This window comes from Taudactylus pleione, unplaced genomic scaffold (assembly GCF_031769625.1).
Source record: "Taudactylus pleione unplaced genomic scaffold, aTauple2 ptg000061l, whole genome shotgun sequence".
Taxonomy (NCBI): Eukaryota; Metazoa; Chordata; class Amphibia; order Anura; family Myobatrachidae; genus Taudactylus; species Taudactylus pleione.
The window spans coordinates 17218238-17232706 of record NW_028284463.1 but is presented as its reverse complement, the minus strand read 5'-3'; the positions used below and the strand labels follow the sequence as shown (position 1 = coordinate 17232706).

The following is a 14469-nucleotide window of genomic DNA, read 5'->3' as shown; positions in this document are numbered from 1 at the left end:
AACTTTGGGATTCATTGCAGTAGAAATGAATGCATCCTTTGGTTTGCTATATGTCTCATCGTCACTGTTTCTTTTTAGTTTGCAGGTGCCACCATTGCGCCAATGTCAAAACCATGGTGCAACACCTTTTATAAAGCAATGTGTTGCTTTATATAACAAAAATATATATAAGTGCAATACTTCTTTATTATTATTTTTCCTGTTTACATTCATTTAATGTTCTAACATGAGCACAGCTTTTTCATTGCCATACTTTTCTCTTCTTGCTTGTTCCACAGGAGGCTGTCCACATGGATTCGGTTGACTGTCAGAATGGTGATTCCAGGGATAGCCTTCAAGTTGAGTCAATGGAGAGCTTAACACTGATGATGCCTTCACTAACCACCCTAGTTCCAAACTTGATCTGCCCCATGCCTCTTTCTCTGCAGGGAACCCCTCAAACTTCTCCCAAGCTCTCTTCCCACCACAGACATTCCAGCGTCCGTACACGCAAGCATGTGTACAGCCAACACAGTATTCCCAGCCGTCCTTCAAGTGGAAGCAGTGAGAACACCAACCCTGACGAATCTTTGTTAGAGTCTTCAGATCTAGCTGATGAAGAGGTCAGCCACATAAACAGCTCGGCGAAGGGCTGGCGAGGACAATCCAATCATAGGAGTCACTCTGTCTCTCCATTCATCTCCCAAGCTTCATCTCCTCCTCTATTAAAGAACTGCAATAGCACAGCCAGCCTGGCAGGGACCAGCAAAGACTTGAAGAAGTTCTACAGTGTTGATACTCAAGGATTTTTAGCTAAGCCCATCTGGGCAGAAGACCAAAGGAGGCACTCAATTGAAATCTGCCCCTCCATTGATGATGATGGAGATTCCTGCTTTGATCTGTCCATTGAAGATAGGCATGATTCTTCTATTCTCATAAAGTCTGACCCAGAGTACATCAATGGAGTTCGCAGGAAGAAGAAGATGAGCCCACCTTGCATTTCTATAGATCCTCCCATGGAGGATGAGAGTGGCACAGCTTCACGTACCAAAGCATCGGAAAACACCATGATGTTGCGTAGGAGGACACCGTCATGTGAATCCACAGCGTACAGGGACTCTTTAGACCTTGGTGACAACCAAGTTGGAGAGCAGCCTAAGAGCGAGAGGTGGAGCCAAGCACCTTGTCGCAATGAACACTTAATAATTCCTGGCTACTCATTTGACCAGTTGGAGGCAAACAGCTTCTCAGAACTTTTAACAGAGAGTGGAGGCCCCACTACTCCATCTGTAGTCATCGCGGACTCCAGGCCCGATGTGGGGGCTTTAGAAATTAAACAAGTAGACCATTTAAATAGCAACAATACAGAAAAAAACAGAGATTTCACTGAAATAGTTAAGAGTTCTTTAAAAAATCCTGCACTAGTCAATGCTTCTAACACAACAGAGGAAGTAACCGACAAACCATTATAGCTTTTAAGGATACAAGGGCTTGTGACATTGACGAATCACTGGAGATAGACGGGTCTAAAGAGCCCCTTTGGGTGTTAGTGTTTTCAATAAGAGGTGGGGTTTCACATGGAATATAGAGAAATGTGGATGGTTTGAATAAAATGTTTTGATTTGTTTGATTTTATAAACGAAAATAAGGAGACAACTTCCCATATAGCCTCAATCACATTGATTCGAGTTTTTATTTTAATTATAATTTTATTTTTTTTTGTTTGTTTTTCTATTTTTAAACTGGCACTTTTTTATTGTGCAGAGACACAGTATGCAGAAGTGCTGACAAAGGAAGACTTGTACAAAATCTGTATATCAGCAGTATAAATAAAATAGAAATAATGTATTTGTGAAAAATGTCTGTTCTTGTGGTCTAGTCGTACTAAAATTATGAATTTTATTCCAGACCTTCAGGAGTTTATTTGGGCACCAAGTGTAGACAGTTCTATTTAAGAAGTGATGTTGCCCATAGCAACCAATCAGATTCTACTTCTCATTTATCTAGCACCTTCTAGAAGATAATACCTGGAATCTGGTTGCTATGGGCAACATCACTTCTTAAATAGAACTCCCATTTTAGTAAATTTACCCCTTAGACTCGATTTCGTATGGGCACTAATTCAGGCTAAATGTCATTTGATCTTGGACATCTGAGAGGCAGTTTGCTTCTGCTCCATGTTGGAATAGATATTAGAAATCATTTATTACCAGTTATTTATATAGCGCACACATATTCCGCAGCGCTTTACAGAGTATATTTGACCATTCACATCAATCCCTGCCCCAGTGGAGCTTACAATCTATGTTCCCTATCATATGCACACACACATACACACTAGGGTTAATTTTAGTTTGGAGCCAATTAACCTACCAGTATATTGTTGGAGAGTGGGAGGAAACTGGAGCACCCGGAGGAAACCCACGCAAGCACAGGGAGAATATACAAACTCCACACAATTAGGGCCATTGTGGGAATAGATCCCAAGACCTCAGTAATGCTAACCATTACACCATCTGTGCTGTGATTGGGTACTGGAACCAAATTCCAGATTTAGACATTGGGGCCTGGGGTATTGGCCGAGCATTAGTTTAACAGACTAGTTTAAGGGATTACAGTTTGGGATCTGGGGTTAAACTATTAGAACTAGTCTTTGGGATTGGGTTAGAGGATTGGGGCTGGGATCAGGGATTCTGTTACAGGATGAAAGCTGGGAATAAGTATTATTGACTGGGATACGGATTAGGTTACAGGTTGAGGGTTGTGTTAGAAAGTGAGATGAGTGATTATAGTAAGAGGTTTGTGGCTGGGGTTGGAATTAGTGGTAAAGGATTGGGGATTAAGGACACTTTTAAAGTAGTCTACTTGGTACTTGGGTTAAGAATGAGATTATATGTTGAAAATTGGGATTAGGGCATGGGCTAGAGGTGGATAATTAAACATAGTTTAAGGGGGAGGACACCATCCTGTGAATCCACAGCATATAGGGACTCTTTTGACCTTGGTGAAAACCAAATTGGAGACCCAAGTACCCTACCGAATGTATACTTGAACTGGCATGAAGGATTGGGTAAGGGCTGGAGGGACAGAAAATGGCCATTATGATTAGAAGCTGGGAATGCTACTAGGGACTGGTTTAGGAATTGTGTTTTATTTTAAAAAGTAGGTTAGGTTAGAGGTTGTTGGAGTGTTCAGAGGGATTAAATTTTAAAGTTTTAAACTGGTATTAGGGATTGGTAAAGCACTGGTTTTAGAGACTAGGTTAGAGGTTGAAGGCTGTGGTATGTACTGTAGATGAGTTATATATTTGTTAGAGTCTAAAGATTGAAGTTAAGGATTTGGTTAGAGGTTGAGTACTTAGACTAGAGGTTATAATTAGAATTTGTGGACTGGGGCTATTGATTGGTTTTGATAAGTACTTGGGTTAAAAATTGGAATAGAGCTTGAGAACTGGGAATAGAGTTTTGGTTACAGGTGGAGAATTGAAGATAGGTTTACTGTGAGATGGGGACTAGAATAAAGGACTATGGATAGGTTTAGAGGTTAAGGACTTGGGTTTGGGTTTAGAGATTACAGATAAGGTTGAGGACTAGGGCCCTCATTCAGAGCCGTACGCTCTGAGCAGAGCACACGCTCTGAATGAGGGCCGCCCTCCATAAAAATGGAGCGTCCTCCTGGACGCTCGTATAGCTGTGAGTCACCACCCACAGCCTATACGAGCATGCAGTTTGATGGCCGCGACGGTCGTGACCATCGCGACCATCGCCACTGCGAGCCTGCGGTTGAGGTTTTAAACCGCAAGGCCCGGAGTGATTTTGGCTCTATCAGAGCCAAAATCACTCCCACTGACATCACTAGTGATGTCAGTGGGCCGGCTTCTGACGGTAGGCGTTCCCTTGGGAACGCCCCCGTCAGGGAGGCACGCCCACCAAAGGGGGCGTGCTGTCAATCAACATCGACAGCACGCCCCCTTTGATCAGACACAACGAGCGAAGGAAAGTCCTTCGCTCGTCGCGTCTGGCGCATGCGCACGACGGAGCTCCCTCCGTCGTGCGCATGCTCAGTGCAGACCATCGACCCACTTGCGAGCGGACAGCCGCTCGCGAGTGGGTCTGAATCAGGCCCTAGGTTCGGGCTTTGTGTTAAGAGGTTGAGGACTGTGGTTTGTCACTGGATTTGGTACTACCGGCTTGATTCACGCTACGCTGTTGTTTACGTAGTTGAGCGTTTGTCACTAAACCGCACATACTTCTCAGTGGCAATGAGCATGCGTCACGGTACATTGCTGTAGTCGCTCACAGCCACAATTTACTCACAATGTAATTGACAGTCAGGCAGCATTTTGGGGTGGTAATCGGGAGTGGCGGCAAGGAAGGCAGGCGTGTTACAGATTGTTGGCTACTGTTAGAGTAGAGTCTGAGGTTTAGGATTATTTTTACAAGTTTTGAGTCCAAGGGGTAGATTTACTAAAGCTTCTAAAAATAAAAAGAGGTGGTGTTGCCCATAGCAACCAATCAGATTATTTCTATCATTTTCTAGGAGGCAACAGAATGATTATAGCTACAACCTGATTGGTTGATATGGGCAACACCACCACTTTTCACCTTCAGAAGCTTTAGTAACTGTACCCCCCATATGAGTAAATGATGCCAAAAGGAACCTGGGTCCAAATATTCAAGTTCAAAGATAAAATTAGTTTTAGGTAAATAAGTCTTAAGGGGTTGGGTACGGGATGCCGACGCTCAGGAACCCAGCGGTCAGAATCCCGACACTGGCATCCCGACAGGGTTAGGGTACTGACACGGGGCCTGATTCAGAGCCGGACGCTCTGACAAGAGCACTCGCTCTGAATCAGTGCCCTCCTACCTAATATTGGAGCGGCCTCCCGGCCGCTCGCATAGCTGTGGGTGACCACCCACAGCTTATGCGAGCGGCCAAAAAGATGGTCGCGATGGTCAAAACCATCGCGACCATCGGGCTTGCGACGAGACCCTGCGGTAGGGTCTCGCTGCCGCCAGCCCAGGAATGCTTTTGGCTCTATCAGAGCCAAAAGCACTCCCACTGACATCACTAGTGATGTCAGTGGGGCCGGCCCTAGACGGTAGGCGTTCCCATGGGAACGCCTCCGTCTGGGCAGCAATGCCCCCGGCAAGCCCACCAAATGGGGCGTGCTGTCACTCACCATCGACAGCATGCCCCCTTTGGTGCGAGACCCATAGCGACGGCTTAGCCGTCGCTATTCGGGTCTTGCACATGCGCACGACGGTGCTCCCTCCGTTGTGCGCATGAGCACTAGGACACCATCGACCCGCTTGCGAGCGTGTCTGAATCAGGCCCACTGTTCGGTAAGTATCCTAACCGTAGCCCTCCCTCCGCTCAGCCTAAACCTAACCCTGCCCCCGTAGCCTAATCCCTAACACTAACTCTACCTGTAACCCCAATACAAACCATCGGTATGCTGGGAGTCAGGATGCTGGTGCCGATATTCAGGCTGGTGTCGGGATTTCGGCGCCAGCATCCTGACAGCCGGGATATAAACTACATCCCCTCTTAAGAACAAGTACTTACATAATATTACATTGATCCCAAGGATTTTCTTTTGTCTAAATATATGAAGGACGTGACTTAGACCTATTTATGGCAAAGACCCAACAATAAGTTTACTAAGCAGCAACATCTGGAAAGCGGTGAGGCGGCCTTTGGATGGTTCATTGCTCCAATGTCAGGTTGGTTGGTAGGCCTAGACTCCATGTCTTGCATTGTTCATAATAATTACACACATGTAGAGCCTTCAGTGAGACCATCATACAAATGGCCAGATAGGGACATAGAGGACATAACCGTAACGTGTAATGTGGGATGGTTAAACGAGATTAACAAAAAAAAAACATTTCGATAACATTTTGATTAAATCAGCCACAGAAATGAGAGGTTAGAATGGTTTATACCATGTTAGCGATGTGAAGGCCGGAAATCAACAGGTGGGAGTGGATAACGAATATATTTTCATTGTCAGGAAACCTGTCTACTGCACATAGTGGTGGCGGCCATTTTGTGGACATGGCTGAAGTGAATGCAGCCTATTAATTTACTGGGACATCACTGAGGCTCTTACCGATGAATATTCATGAGGCACTGGTTCCTAATTAAGTTGCCTAGTCAACAATCTCATAGGTATTGCCTCAGCCCACTAAATGGCGGCCTCCACTCTGTCTCCCTTAATAGCGTACAGTACCACTTGCACAACTGCTTCATTGCTTGAGAAATAACCCATAGTCCACATGACTACTCCTACAAGCATTAACTAAGACAGCATTTCTGTTTAGTCAATGGTTCTGCTCCGTCAGTGACTTCCTGATAAACACATGTCTGTCTGCAGTGCACATTCTCCTGACACGTATTCACCAGGGAGAGATTCAGCCCTTTATGGAATGTCTGCGTTAACAGAAAAACGCTTCTTTTTGTCTGTGAAATCTACCGTCCCCTGCACTCATGTGTTTAATGTTTCATGGGTTGTACATCTCTCAGACATGGCACCTGAGGATTACCTACAGTAGCTGGTAGGGCTGGTGATGTCCCAGCGCTGTACCTAAAGCATGCAGCGTAACAGATAACTTCATTATCTGACTCGACGATGGTGTTCCATGTTATTTTGGTGTCAAATGAGGATATATGGGATGTACTGTATATGACAGGACGGCAATGCCCATCGCTGTCACGATTTTCCCATATCACCCACATAATATTTTTACGACAGCCATCTCGTTGCCATGCCCTGTGTCACAGCACCCGCCACAATAAACATATCATGTTGTATAATTGTGTGTTAATTCCATATGTTGCTTAGCGCACTCCGCTCTTGGGGGTAAATTTACTAAGATGGGAGTTCTATTAAGAAGTGATGTTGCCCATAGCAACCAATCAGATTCCAGATATTATCTCCTAGAAGGTGCTAGATAAATGAGAAGTAGAATCTGATTGGTTGCTATGGGCAACATCACTTCTTAATAGAACTCCCATCTTAGTAAATTTACCCATTGTAATCTATTAACTGAGCGACAAGCTGTCTTTATGGGAAGGACACTGTAAAAATGTTAAGGTTGGCGTGTCTGACAAAGTGATATGATAAATGTGATAAGGCATCGTGTTAGTGACTGAAAAGCCTGACGCCGTCACAGAACATAAAATGTACTTTATCGGTCCATTTCTGTATGTACGCTTGGCTGCCTCTCGTCACGGTCCTCTCCAGTGCACCTACCAGGAACTGGCAGTGACATGTTGTTTCTCTACATGTATGAGATGGTCCAAAGCCATTGGTAGGCTGGGACTAAACGCTGATGGATGAGGGGCTCATACCACATTAAGGGCCTGATTCAGAGCTGAACGCTCTGACCAGAGCGCTCGCTCTGAATCAGGGCCCTCCTACCTGAAAATGGAGCGGCCTCCTGGCCGCTCGCATAGCTGTGGGTGACCACCCACAGCATATGCGAGCGGCCAAAAAGATGGTCGTGATGGTCTTTGGGTCTCGCTGCCGCAAGCCCAGGAGTGATTTTGGCTCTATCAGAGCCAAAATCACTCCCACTGACATCACTAGTGATGTCAGTGGGGCCGGCTTCAGACGGTAGGCGTTTCCATTGGAACGCCTCCGTCTGGCAGCCACGCCCCGGCACGCCCACCAAAGGGGGCGTGCTGTCAATCAATATTGACAGCACGCCCCCTTTGGTGCGAGACCCGGAGCGACGGAGAGCCCGTCGCTTTCCGGGTCTCACGCATGCGCACGACGGAGCTCCCTCCGTCGTGCGCATGCGCAGTGGGGCAACATCGACCCGCTTGCGAGCGTCCTTTGCTCGCGAGCGGGTCTGAATGACCCCCTAAGACCCATGATGGCCGGGGTCGCAGACCATTAGGGAGGCAGCGGCTCTTACACAAACCAGCTATGTACTGTATGTACTCTGAGGGTCAGCAGCAGCTTGCTGGATCCGGGAAGAAATCATTACCCAGTTGGGAAATGAACGCTTGGTATGGACAGCCACGGAACGCTCAACATGGTTACATCAAACACCATTTTATTTTTGGCAACTACGCATTGAACGATTTTCAATCTAATTTGGCCACACAGTGGCTATTTAATTGATTATTTTGGCATTGATTTATAACGTTAGCTTTTTTTCCACTCATTCCTTTTATGCCCTCTCAGCAAAGTGACACAGCCACAAATAAGTGGTTGGAGCCACGCTTATTAAAATATATATATGAACCTAACATATACTGCGGGAAGACTCTCCTCCCAATCATAGGCTCTAGAGCAGGGGTGGGGAACCTTTTTTCTGCCGAAGGCCATTGTGATATATATAACATTATTTGCGGGCCTAGTGCAGACCACACACCCTCCATGCAGTGGCAGATCTAGATTTCTCTTTTAGGGGGGTGGTTTACCGTTTAGTGCCAACTCCTCCCCTCTCCAGTCCTGACTCCTCCTCTCTCCAGTCCAGACTCCTCCCCACTCCAATTAATTTCATGAACACCTTGCCAGCCAATGAGGTGAGCTGGGAGGAGGAGGGGCGGACCTGTGACTCTGTAAGTCTCTGCACTAAGCAGCAGGGAGCTCAGCTCTGCAGGGGGTACATATGCTGACAGGCAGTCAGTAAGGATGGAGGAGAGAGGGTCCGGGAGGCGGGAGCAGGACTGCTGGGAGTTGGACAGGGTGTGTGCGTTCCTGTCGCAGTGAACTCTTACATTTTCTCTAAATACCCCATTTCTCTAGAGGCAAAGCTACCATCTATGTATATATACAGTATGAGGACAGGTGTTATAGGAAGCACACACACATACAGTATATGTAACATGTCTATGTAGATGGCACCCTGAGAGGCTGTACTAACAGACATGCATGTCCTGTGTTCCTGTGTCTGGTGTCCCCGTGACCACTCCTCATGTGCTATTTCTACCTGCCATGCTGCTCTGCCCGATGACTGCCTGGAGCTTGCTATCTTTGTGGGGCACACATCTCACTGCCCCATCCAGCCTGATCATCCATTGGCAGCAGCATAGATTGAGCAGCAGTGGCCCCACTAACAACTGTGACTGGTGATGCATCCGTGGTACTTTCTATTTTCTAATGGGATCTGGTCCTCGGGAAAATGGCCGCCGCTCCTCGTCTCTAGACACAGCCAGAGTACACCTGCTACTGCTGGTTTTCACCCTGTAGTGCCCGGATCTCTACCGCTTGATGTCTGCAGCAGCATGCAATGACTGGCTGCTGGTTGCTATGGGGACAGGAGCGATGTGCTGCTTTGTCTGTTAGGGGGGTCGATCGCCTCAATCGCCCCCCCCCTGGATCCGCCAGTGCCTCCATGTGACATCACAAGGGGCAGGGGCACAATCATTGGTGATTACAGCAATGCCCAAAGCATCCTGAGGATGCATCGGGGAGCTGTAAGGACAGCGGTGTGACCGTCTGAAGTGTCCTAAAGACGTTCTAGGTGGTACTGCTGCATAGATTCTAGCTGAAAGGTGCCATTCTAGGCACCCTGCTAGACAGATGAGGCTAGCAGAAAAAAGCTCAGAGGGCCAGACAAAATGATTTTGCAGGCCTTATACGGCCCCTGGGTCTGAGGTTCCCCATCCCTGCTCTAGAGCAAGGGGGATGCCCGTCCTCTGTAGTCACCAAGCTTTCCTATTCCTTCACTTTATTGCTTACCTGGGGTTACACTCATAAATCATTTGAGCCTTGCCACGCTCAGATGCCTCCGGGTAGATACCACCACCTCGGTACCAGTTGGTAACCAGCCGTACGGCCAGTAGCCCTAGTTCACAGTAAAGCAAGATCCAGCTGTACAACTGGTGTCTCTTCGAAGTTACAAACTAACCATTGTTTTTAAATATCATGATCTTGTTGTAATGTGTGTACTGTTTGGCTGTGATAAGTAAAGTAAATAGAATACACCGACGGATTCACCAGATGTACTAGACAGCTCAGGACATAACCAGAAGTTTGGTTTATTGTGCAGCAGTATGTTTGTATAGCCGTGCTCACAGTTACATATAGACAGTGTCTTGGAAGTAGCAGAGCTTGAGCGGAACATACTGTACAGAGCACCAACTGTTGATCATATGTGGGTAGCAAGTGGTTTGGCCTTTGTGGACTTTTACCAGCATATATCACGGGGTCTCTCAGGAGCTGTACAGATGGCGCCACACATCCATGCACAGAAGACCAAAATGCAGTCATCTTGGAAAAGAGAGGATTCGCCATGGAGTTGCTAGATATGATCCGCCATGTAGAGGCGAGATATGATCTGCCATGAAGAGGCTAGATATGACCCGCCACGGAGAGGCTAGATATGATCCGCCACAGAGAGGCTAGATGTGATCCGCCTCGGAGAGGCTAGATATGATCTGCCGGATCCACCATGGAGAGGATAGATATGATCCGCCATGGAGAACCTAGATATGATCTGCCATGGAGAGGCTAGATATGATCTGCAGGATCTGCCATGGAGAGGATAGATATGATCCGCCGCAGAGAATCTAGATATGATCCGCCATGGAGCAGCTAGATATGATCTGCCAGATCCGCCATGGAGATAGATATGATCTGCCGGATCCGCCATTCAGAGGCTAGATATGATCCACCATGGAGAGGATAGATATGATCTGCCATGGAGAGGATAGATATGATCCGCCATGGAAAGGATAGATATGGAGAGGCTAGATATGATCTGCCATGGATAGGATAGGTATGATCCGCCATGGAGAGGCTAGATATGATCCGCCATGGAGAGGCTAGATATGATCCGCCATGGAGAGGAGATATGATGCGCCATGGAGAGGATAGATATGATCCTCCAGATTCGCCATGGAGAGTCTAGATATAATCCACCATGGAAAGGCTAGATATGATCCACCATGGAGAGGCTAGATATGATCCACGATGGAGAGGATAGATATGATCTGCCGGATCCGCCATGGAGAAGATATATATGACCCATCATGGAGAGGCTAGATACGATCCGCCATGGAGAGTTCTAGATATGATCCACCATGGAGAGGCTAGATATGATCCGCCATGGAGAGGCTAGATATGATCCACCATGGAGAGGCTAGATATGATCCACCATGGAGAGGCTAGATATGATCCACCATGGAGAGGATAGATATGATCTGCCGGATCCGCCATGGAGAAGATATATATGACCCATCATGGAGAGGCTAGATACGATCCGCCATGGAGAGTTCTAGATATGATCCACCATGGAGAGGCTAGATATGATCCGCCATGGAGAGGCTAGATATAATCCACCATGGAAAGGCTAGATATGATCCGCCATGGAGAGGCTAACTATGATGCACCATGGAGAGGATAGATATGATCTGCCGGATCCGCCATGGAGAAGATATATATGACCCGTCATGGAGAGGATAGATATGATCCGCCATGGAGAGGATAGATATGATCTGCCGGATCCGCCATGGAGAAGATAGATATGATCCGCCATGGAGAGGATAGATATGATGTGCCTTATCCGCCATGGAGAAGATAGATATGACCCATCATGGAGAGGCTAGATATGATCCGCCATGGAGAGGCTAGATATGATCCACCATGGAGAGGATAGGTATGATCCGCCATGGAGAGGATAGGTATGATCCGCCATGGAGAGGATAGATATGATCTGCCATGGAGAGGATAGGTATGATCCGCCATGGAGAGGATAGGTATGATCTGCCGGTTCCACCATGGAGAAGATAGAAGTGACCCATCATGGAGAGGTTAGATATGATCCACCATGGAGAGGCTAGATATGATCCGCCGTGGAAAGGATAGATATGATTTGCCAGTTCCGCCATGGAGAAGATAGATGTGTCCTGTCATGGAGAGGCTAGATATGATCCGCCATGGAGAGGCTAGATATGATCCGCCATGGAGATAATAGATATGATCCACCATGGAGAGGCTAGATATGATCCGCCATGGAGAGGCTAGATATGATCCTCCACGGAGAGGCTAAATATGATCTGCCATAGAGAGGCTAAATATGATTGACCATGGAGAGGATAGATATGATCCACCATGTAGTGGATAGATATGATCCGCCATGGAGAGGATAGATATGATCCACCATGGAGAGGATTGATATGATCCGCCATGGAGAGGCTAGCTATGATCCGCCACGGAGAGGAAAATATGATTTGCCACGGAGAGGATAGATATGATCCGCCATGGGTAGGCTAGATATGATCCGCCATGGAGAGGCTAGATATGATCCGCCATGGGTAGGCTAGATATGATCCGCCATGGAGAGGCTAGATATGGGCCCTCATTCAGACCCACTCGCGAGCGGCTGTCCACTCGCAAGTGGGTCGATGGTCCCCACTGCGCATGCGCACGACGGAGGGAGCTCCGTCATGCGCATGCGCGAGACCCGACGAGCGAAGGACTTTCCTTCACTCGGAGTGTCTCATCAAAGAGGGCGTGCTGTAGATGGTGACTGACAGCACGCCCCCTTTGGTGAGCGTGCCGGGGGCGTGCCTGCCAGACGGAGGCGTTCCCAAGGGAACGCCTACCGTCTGAAGCCGGCCCCACTGACATCACTAGTGATGTCAGTGGGAGTCATTTTGGCTCTGATAGAGCCAAAATCACTCCTGGCCTTGCGGTTGAAAAACCCAACCGCAGGCTTTTGCTCGCAGTTTCAGTGGTCAAGACCATCGCAAACCATCATCCTGCAACGCTCGTATATGCTGTGGGTAGTGACCAACAGCTATACGAGCGTCCAGGAGGACGCTCCATATTAATGGAGGTGGGCCCTGATTCAGAGCGAGCGCTCTGGTCAGAGCGTCCGGCTCTGAATCAGGGCCATGGTCCACCATGGAGAGGCCATTCCAGTGCAATCCATATAAGGTTTCATTTGATTTGCTATATTGCTACCTTAGTGGTTCTCAATACAATGAATAAGACTGTGCTTTTAATGCTGGTACTGTGACAGGAATCTAATTACTGTGGAAACTTCACCTTAAAGATTAACAGGTAGTCTGCTGTGCATAGGATAAAATGTTTTCCCCCACTACCACAGCCTAATTATGAACATTTTTCTTTCTGGCAGGTTTTTTAAACTTTTGCATATCATTTTGTGCATGGGGCTCCTTTATGTCAGGCAAATTACAGTTAGTAATCTAAATCTAACAGTTTGGCAATTTCTCCTTATGAAATTGTAGTCAACAAACCCTTGTTATAGAGAAAGAGGCCGGTTTATTAAAAAGCAAAAAACTCTATTGCTAGTGAAAGTGCGAGATTTTATAATGGTATATGACATCTTCGTCTCATCTGATACGTCAGAGGGTATACGTTTAGGAAGCCGGAGGCCACAATACTGACCGCCGGCTTCCCGACTCCTCAATCCCGGCTAGGGTTACATGACAGGCGTCTAAAATCTAGACGCCTGTCATTACCCCTACGCCGGGAGACCGGCACCCGGCATCCCGATCGAAGGGATGCTGGGTGACAGCCGCGGGGGGGAGGGTTAGGTTTAGGGCTCCCTGGGGGGACTTATGGTTAGGCCACCCCCCGGGAGGGTTAGGCTACGGGAGGTTAGGGTTAGGCATCCCCCCAGGGGACTTAGGTTTAGGCAGCGGGGAAGGGGCACTTAGAGGGGGGTTAGGCACTTAGGGGGGAGGTTAGGGTTAGGCACCCCTAAGGGAGGGTTAGGGGGGTAGGTTAGGTTAGTTAGTACTTACCTGGGGATGATCGGGATTTCCAGCGCTGTCGGGCTGCCGCTGCCGGGATCTCATCCTCTGTCGGCCTGATGCTGCCGGGATTTGAACTGCCGGCCATGCGGCCGGCGGTATTACATACCGATTCCCGTCAGAGGGTTTTGGCTGGAACGATAACCATGTTTTATCCAGCAAAGGATTCCATGCTTTTGCATGAGGAAGTCTATTTAACAACAACTTAAATAGCAACAGACCACATTATTCACACATGTGACAGAGAAAAAAAATCAATGTAAATGAACCTTACTGTACCCAAAGCGCACTCTCCCAGCGGTTCTTTACATACCAAATACCCATTTCCTCTTAGTCTCCCATCCTATAGAGTCTGTGGCTGCCTGCTCCCGGCTCCTCTGTGACAGACGTCGTGATGCTGAGATGCCTGCACTGCTGTGGCTGCTCCCGGGTGCCCGCTGATGCTGAAGGGAGCCAGGGGGTGGATGGGAACAGAGAGCATCCTGGGAGAGCGGGGGGAAGAGCAAGAAAGCACACTCTTCACCCCCTTCCTCTGCTGATTCACGGGCACATCCTGGAGCAGGGGGTAGCGGAAAACCACACTCTCCTCTCCTTCCTCTGCTGATGGGCTGGAGTGTATCCTGCAGCAGAGGGGAGAACGGGAAAGCACACTCAAGGGGGGTTAGGTTTAGGCACCACTGGGGGGAGTTTTGGTTAGGCACTGAGGGGGAGGGTTAGTTTCAGGCACCAAGGTGGAAGGGTTAGGTT

At 47.8% G+C, this 14469-nt stretch overlaps 1 protein-coding gene across 4 annotated transcripts in view; it reads left to right on the top strand.

The window, feature by feature from the left end:
- CACNA1H (calcium voltage-gated channel subunit alpha1 H) overlaps positions 1–1640 on the top strand; it is a 577698-nt gene extending 576058 nt beyond the window's left edge. For all 4 annotated transcript variants that reach the window (XM_088464812.1, XM_088464813.1, XM_088464811.1 and 1 more), the window contains one exon: positions 279–1640. In XM_088464812.1, the coding sequence (XP_088320938.1) occupies positions 279–1451 (1173 nt within the window). In that variant the 3' untranslated portion in view covers positions 1452–1640. The remainder of the gene's footprint in view (positions 1–278) is intronic.
- Positions 1641–14469: the final 12829 nt, after the last annotated feature.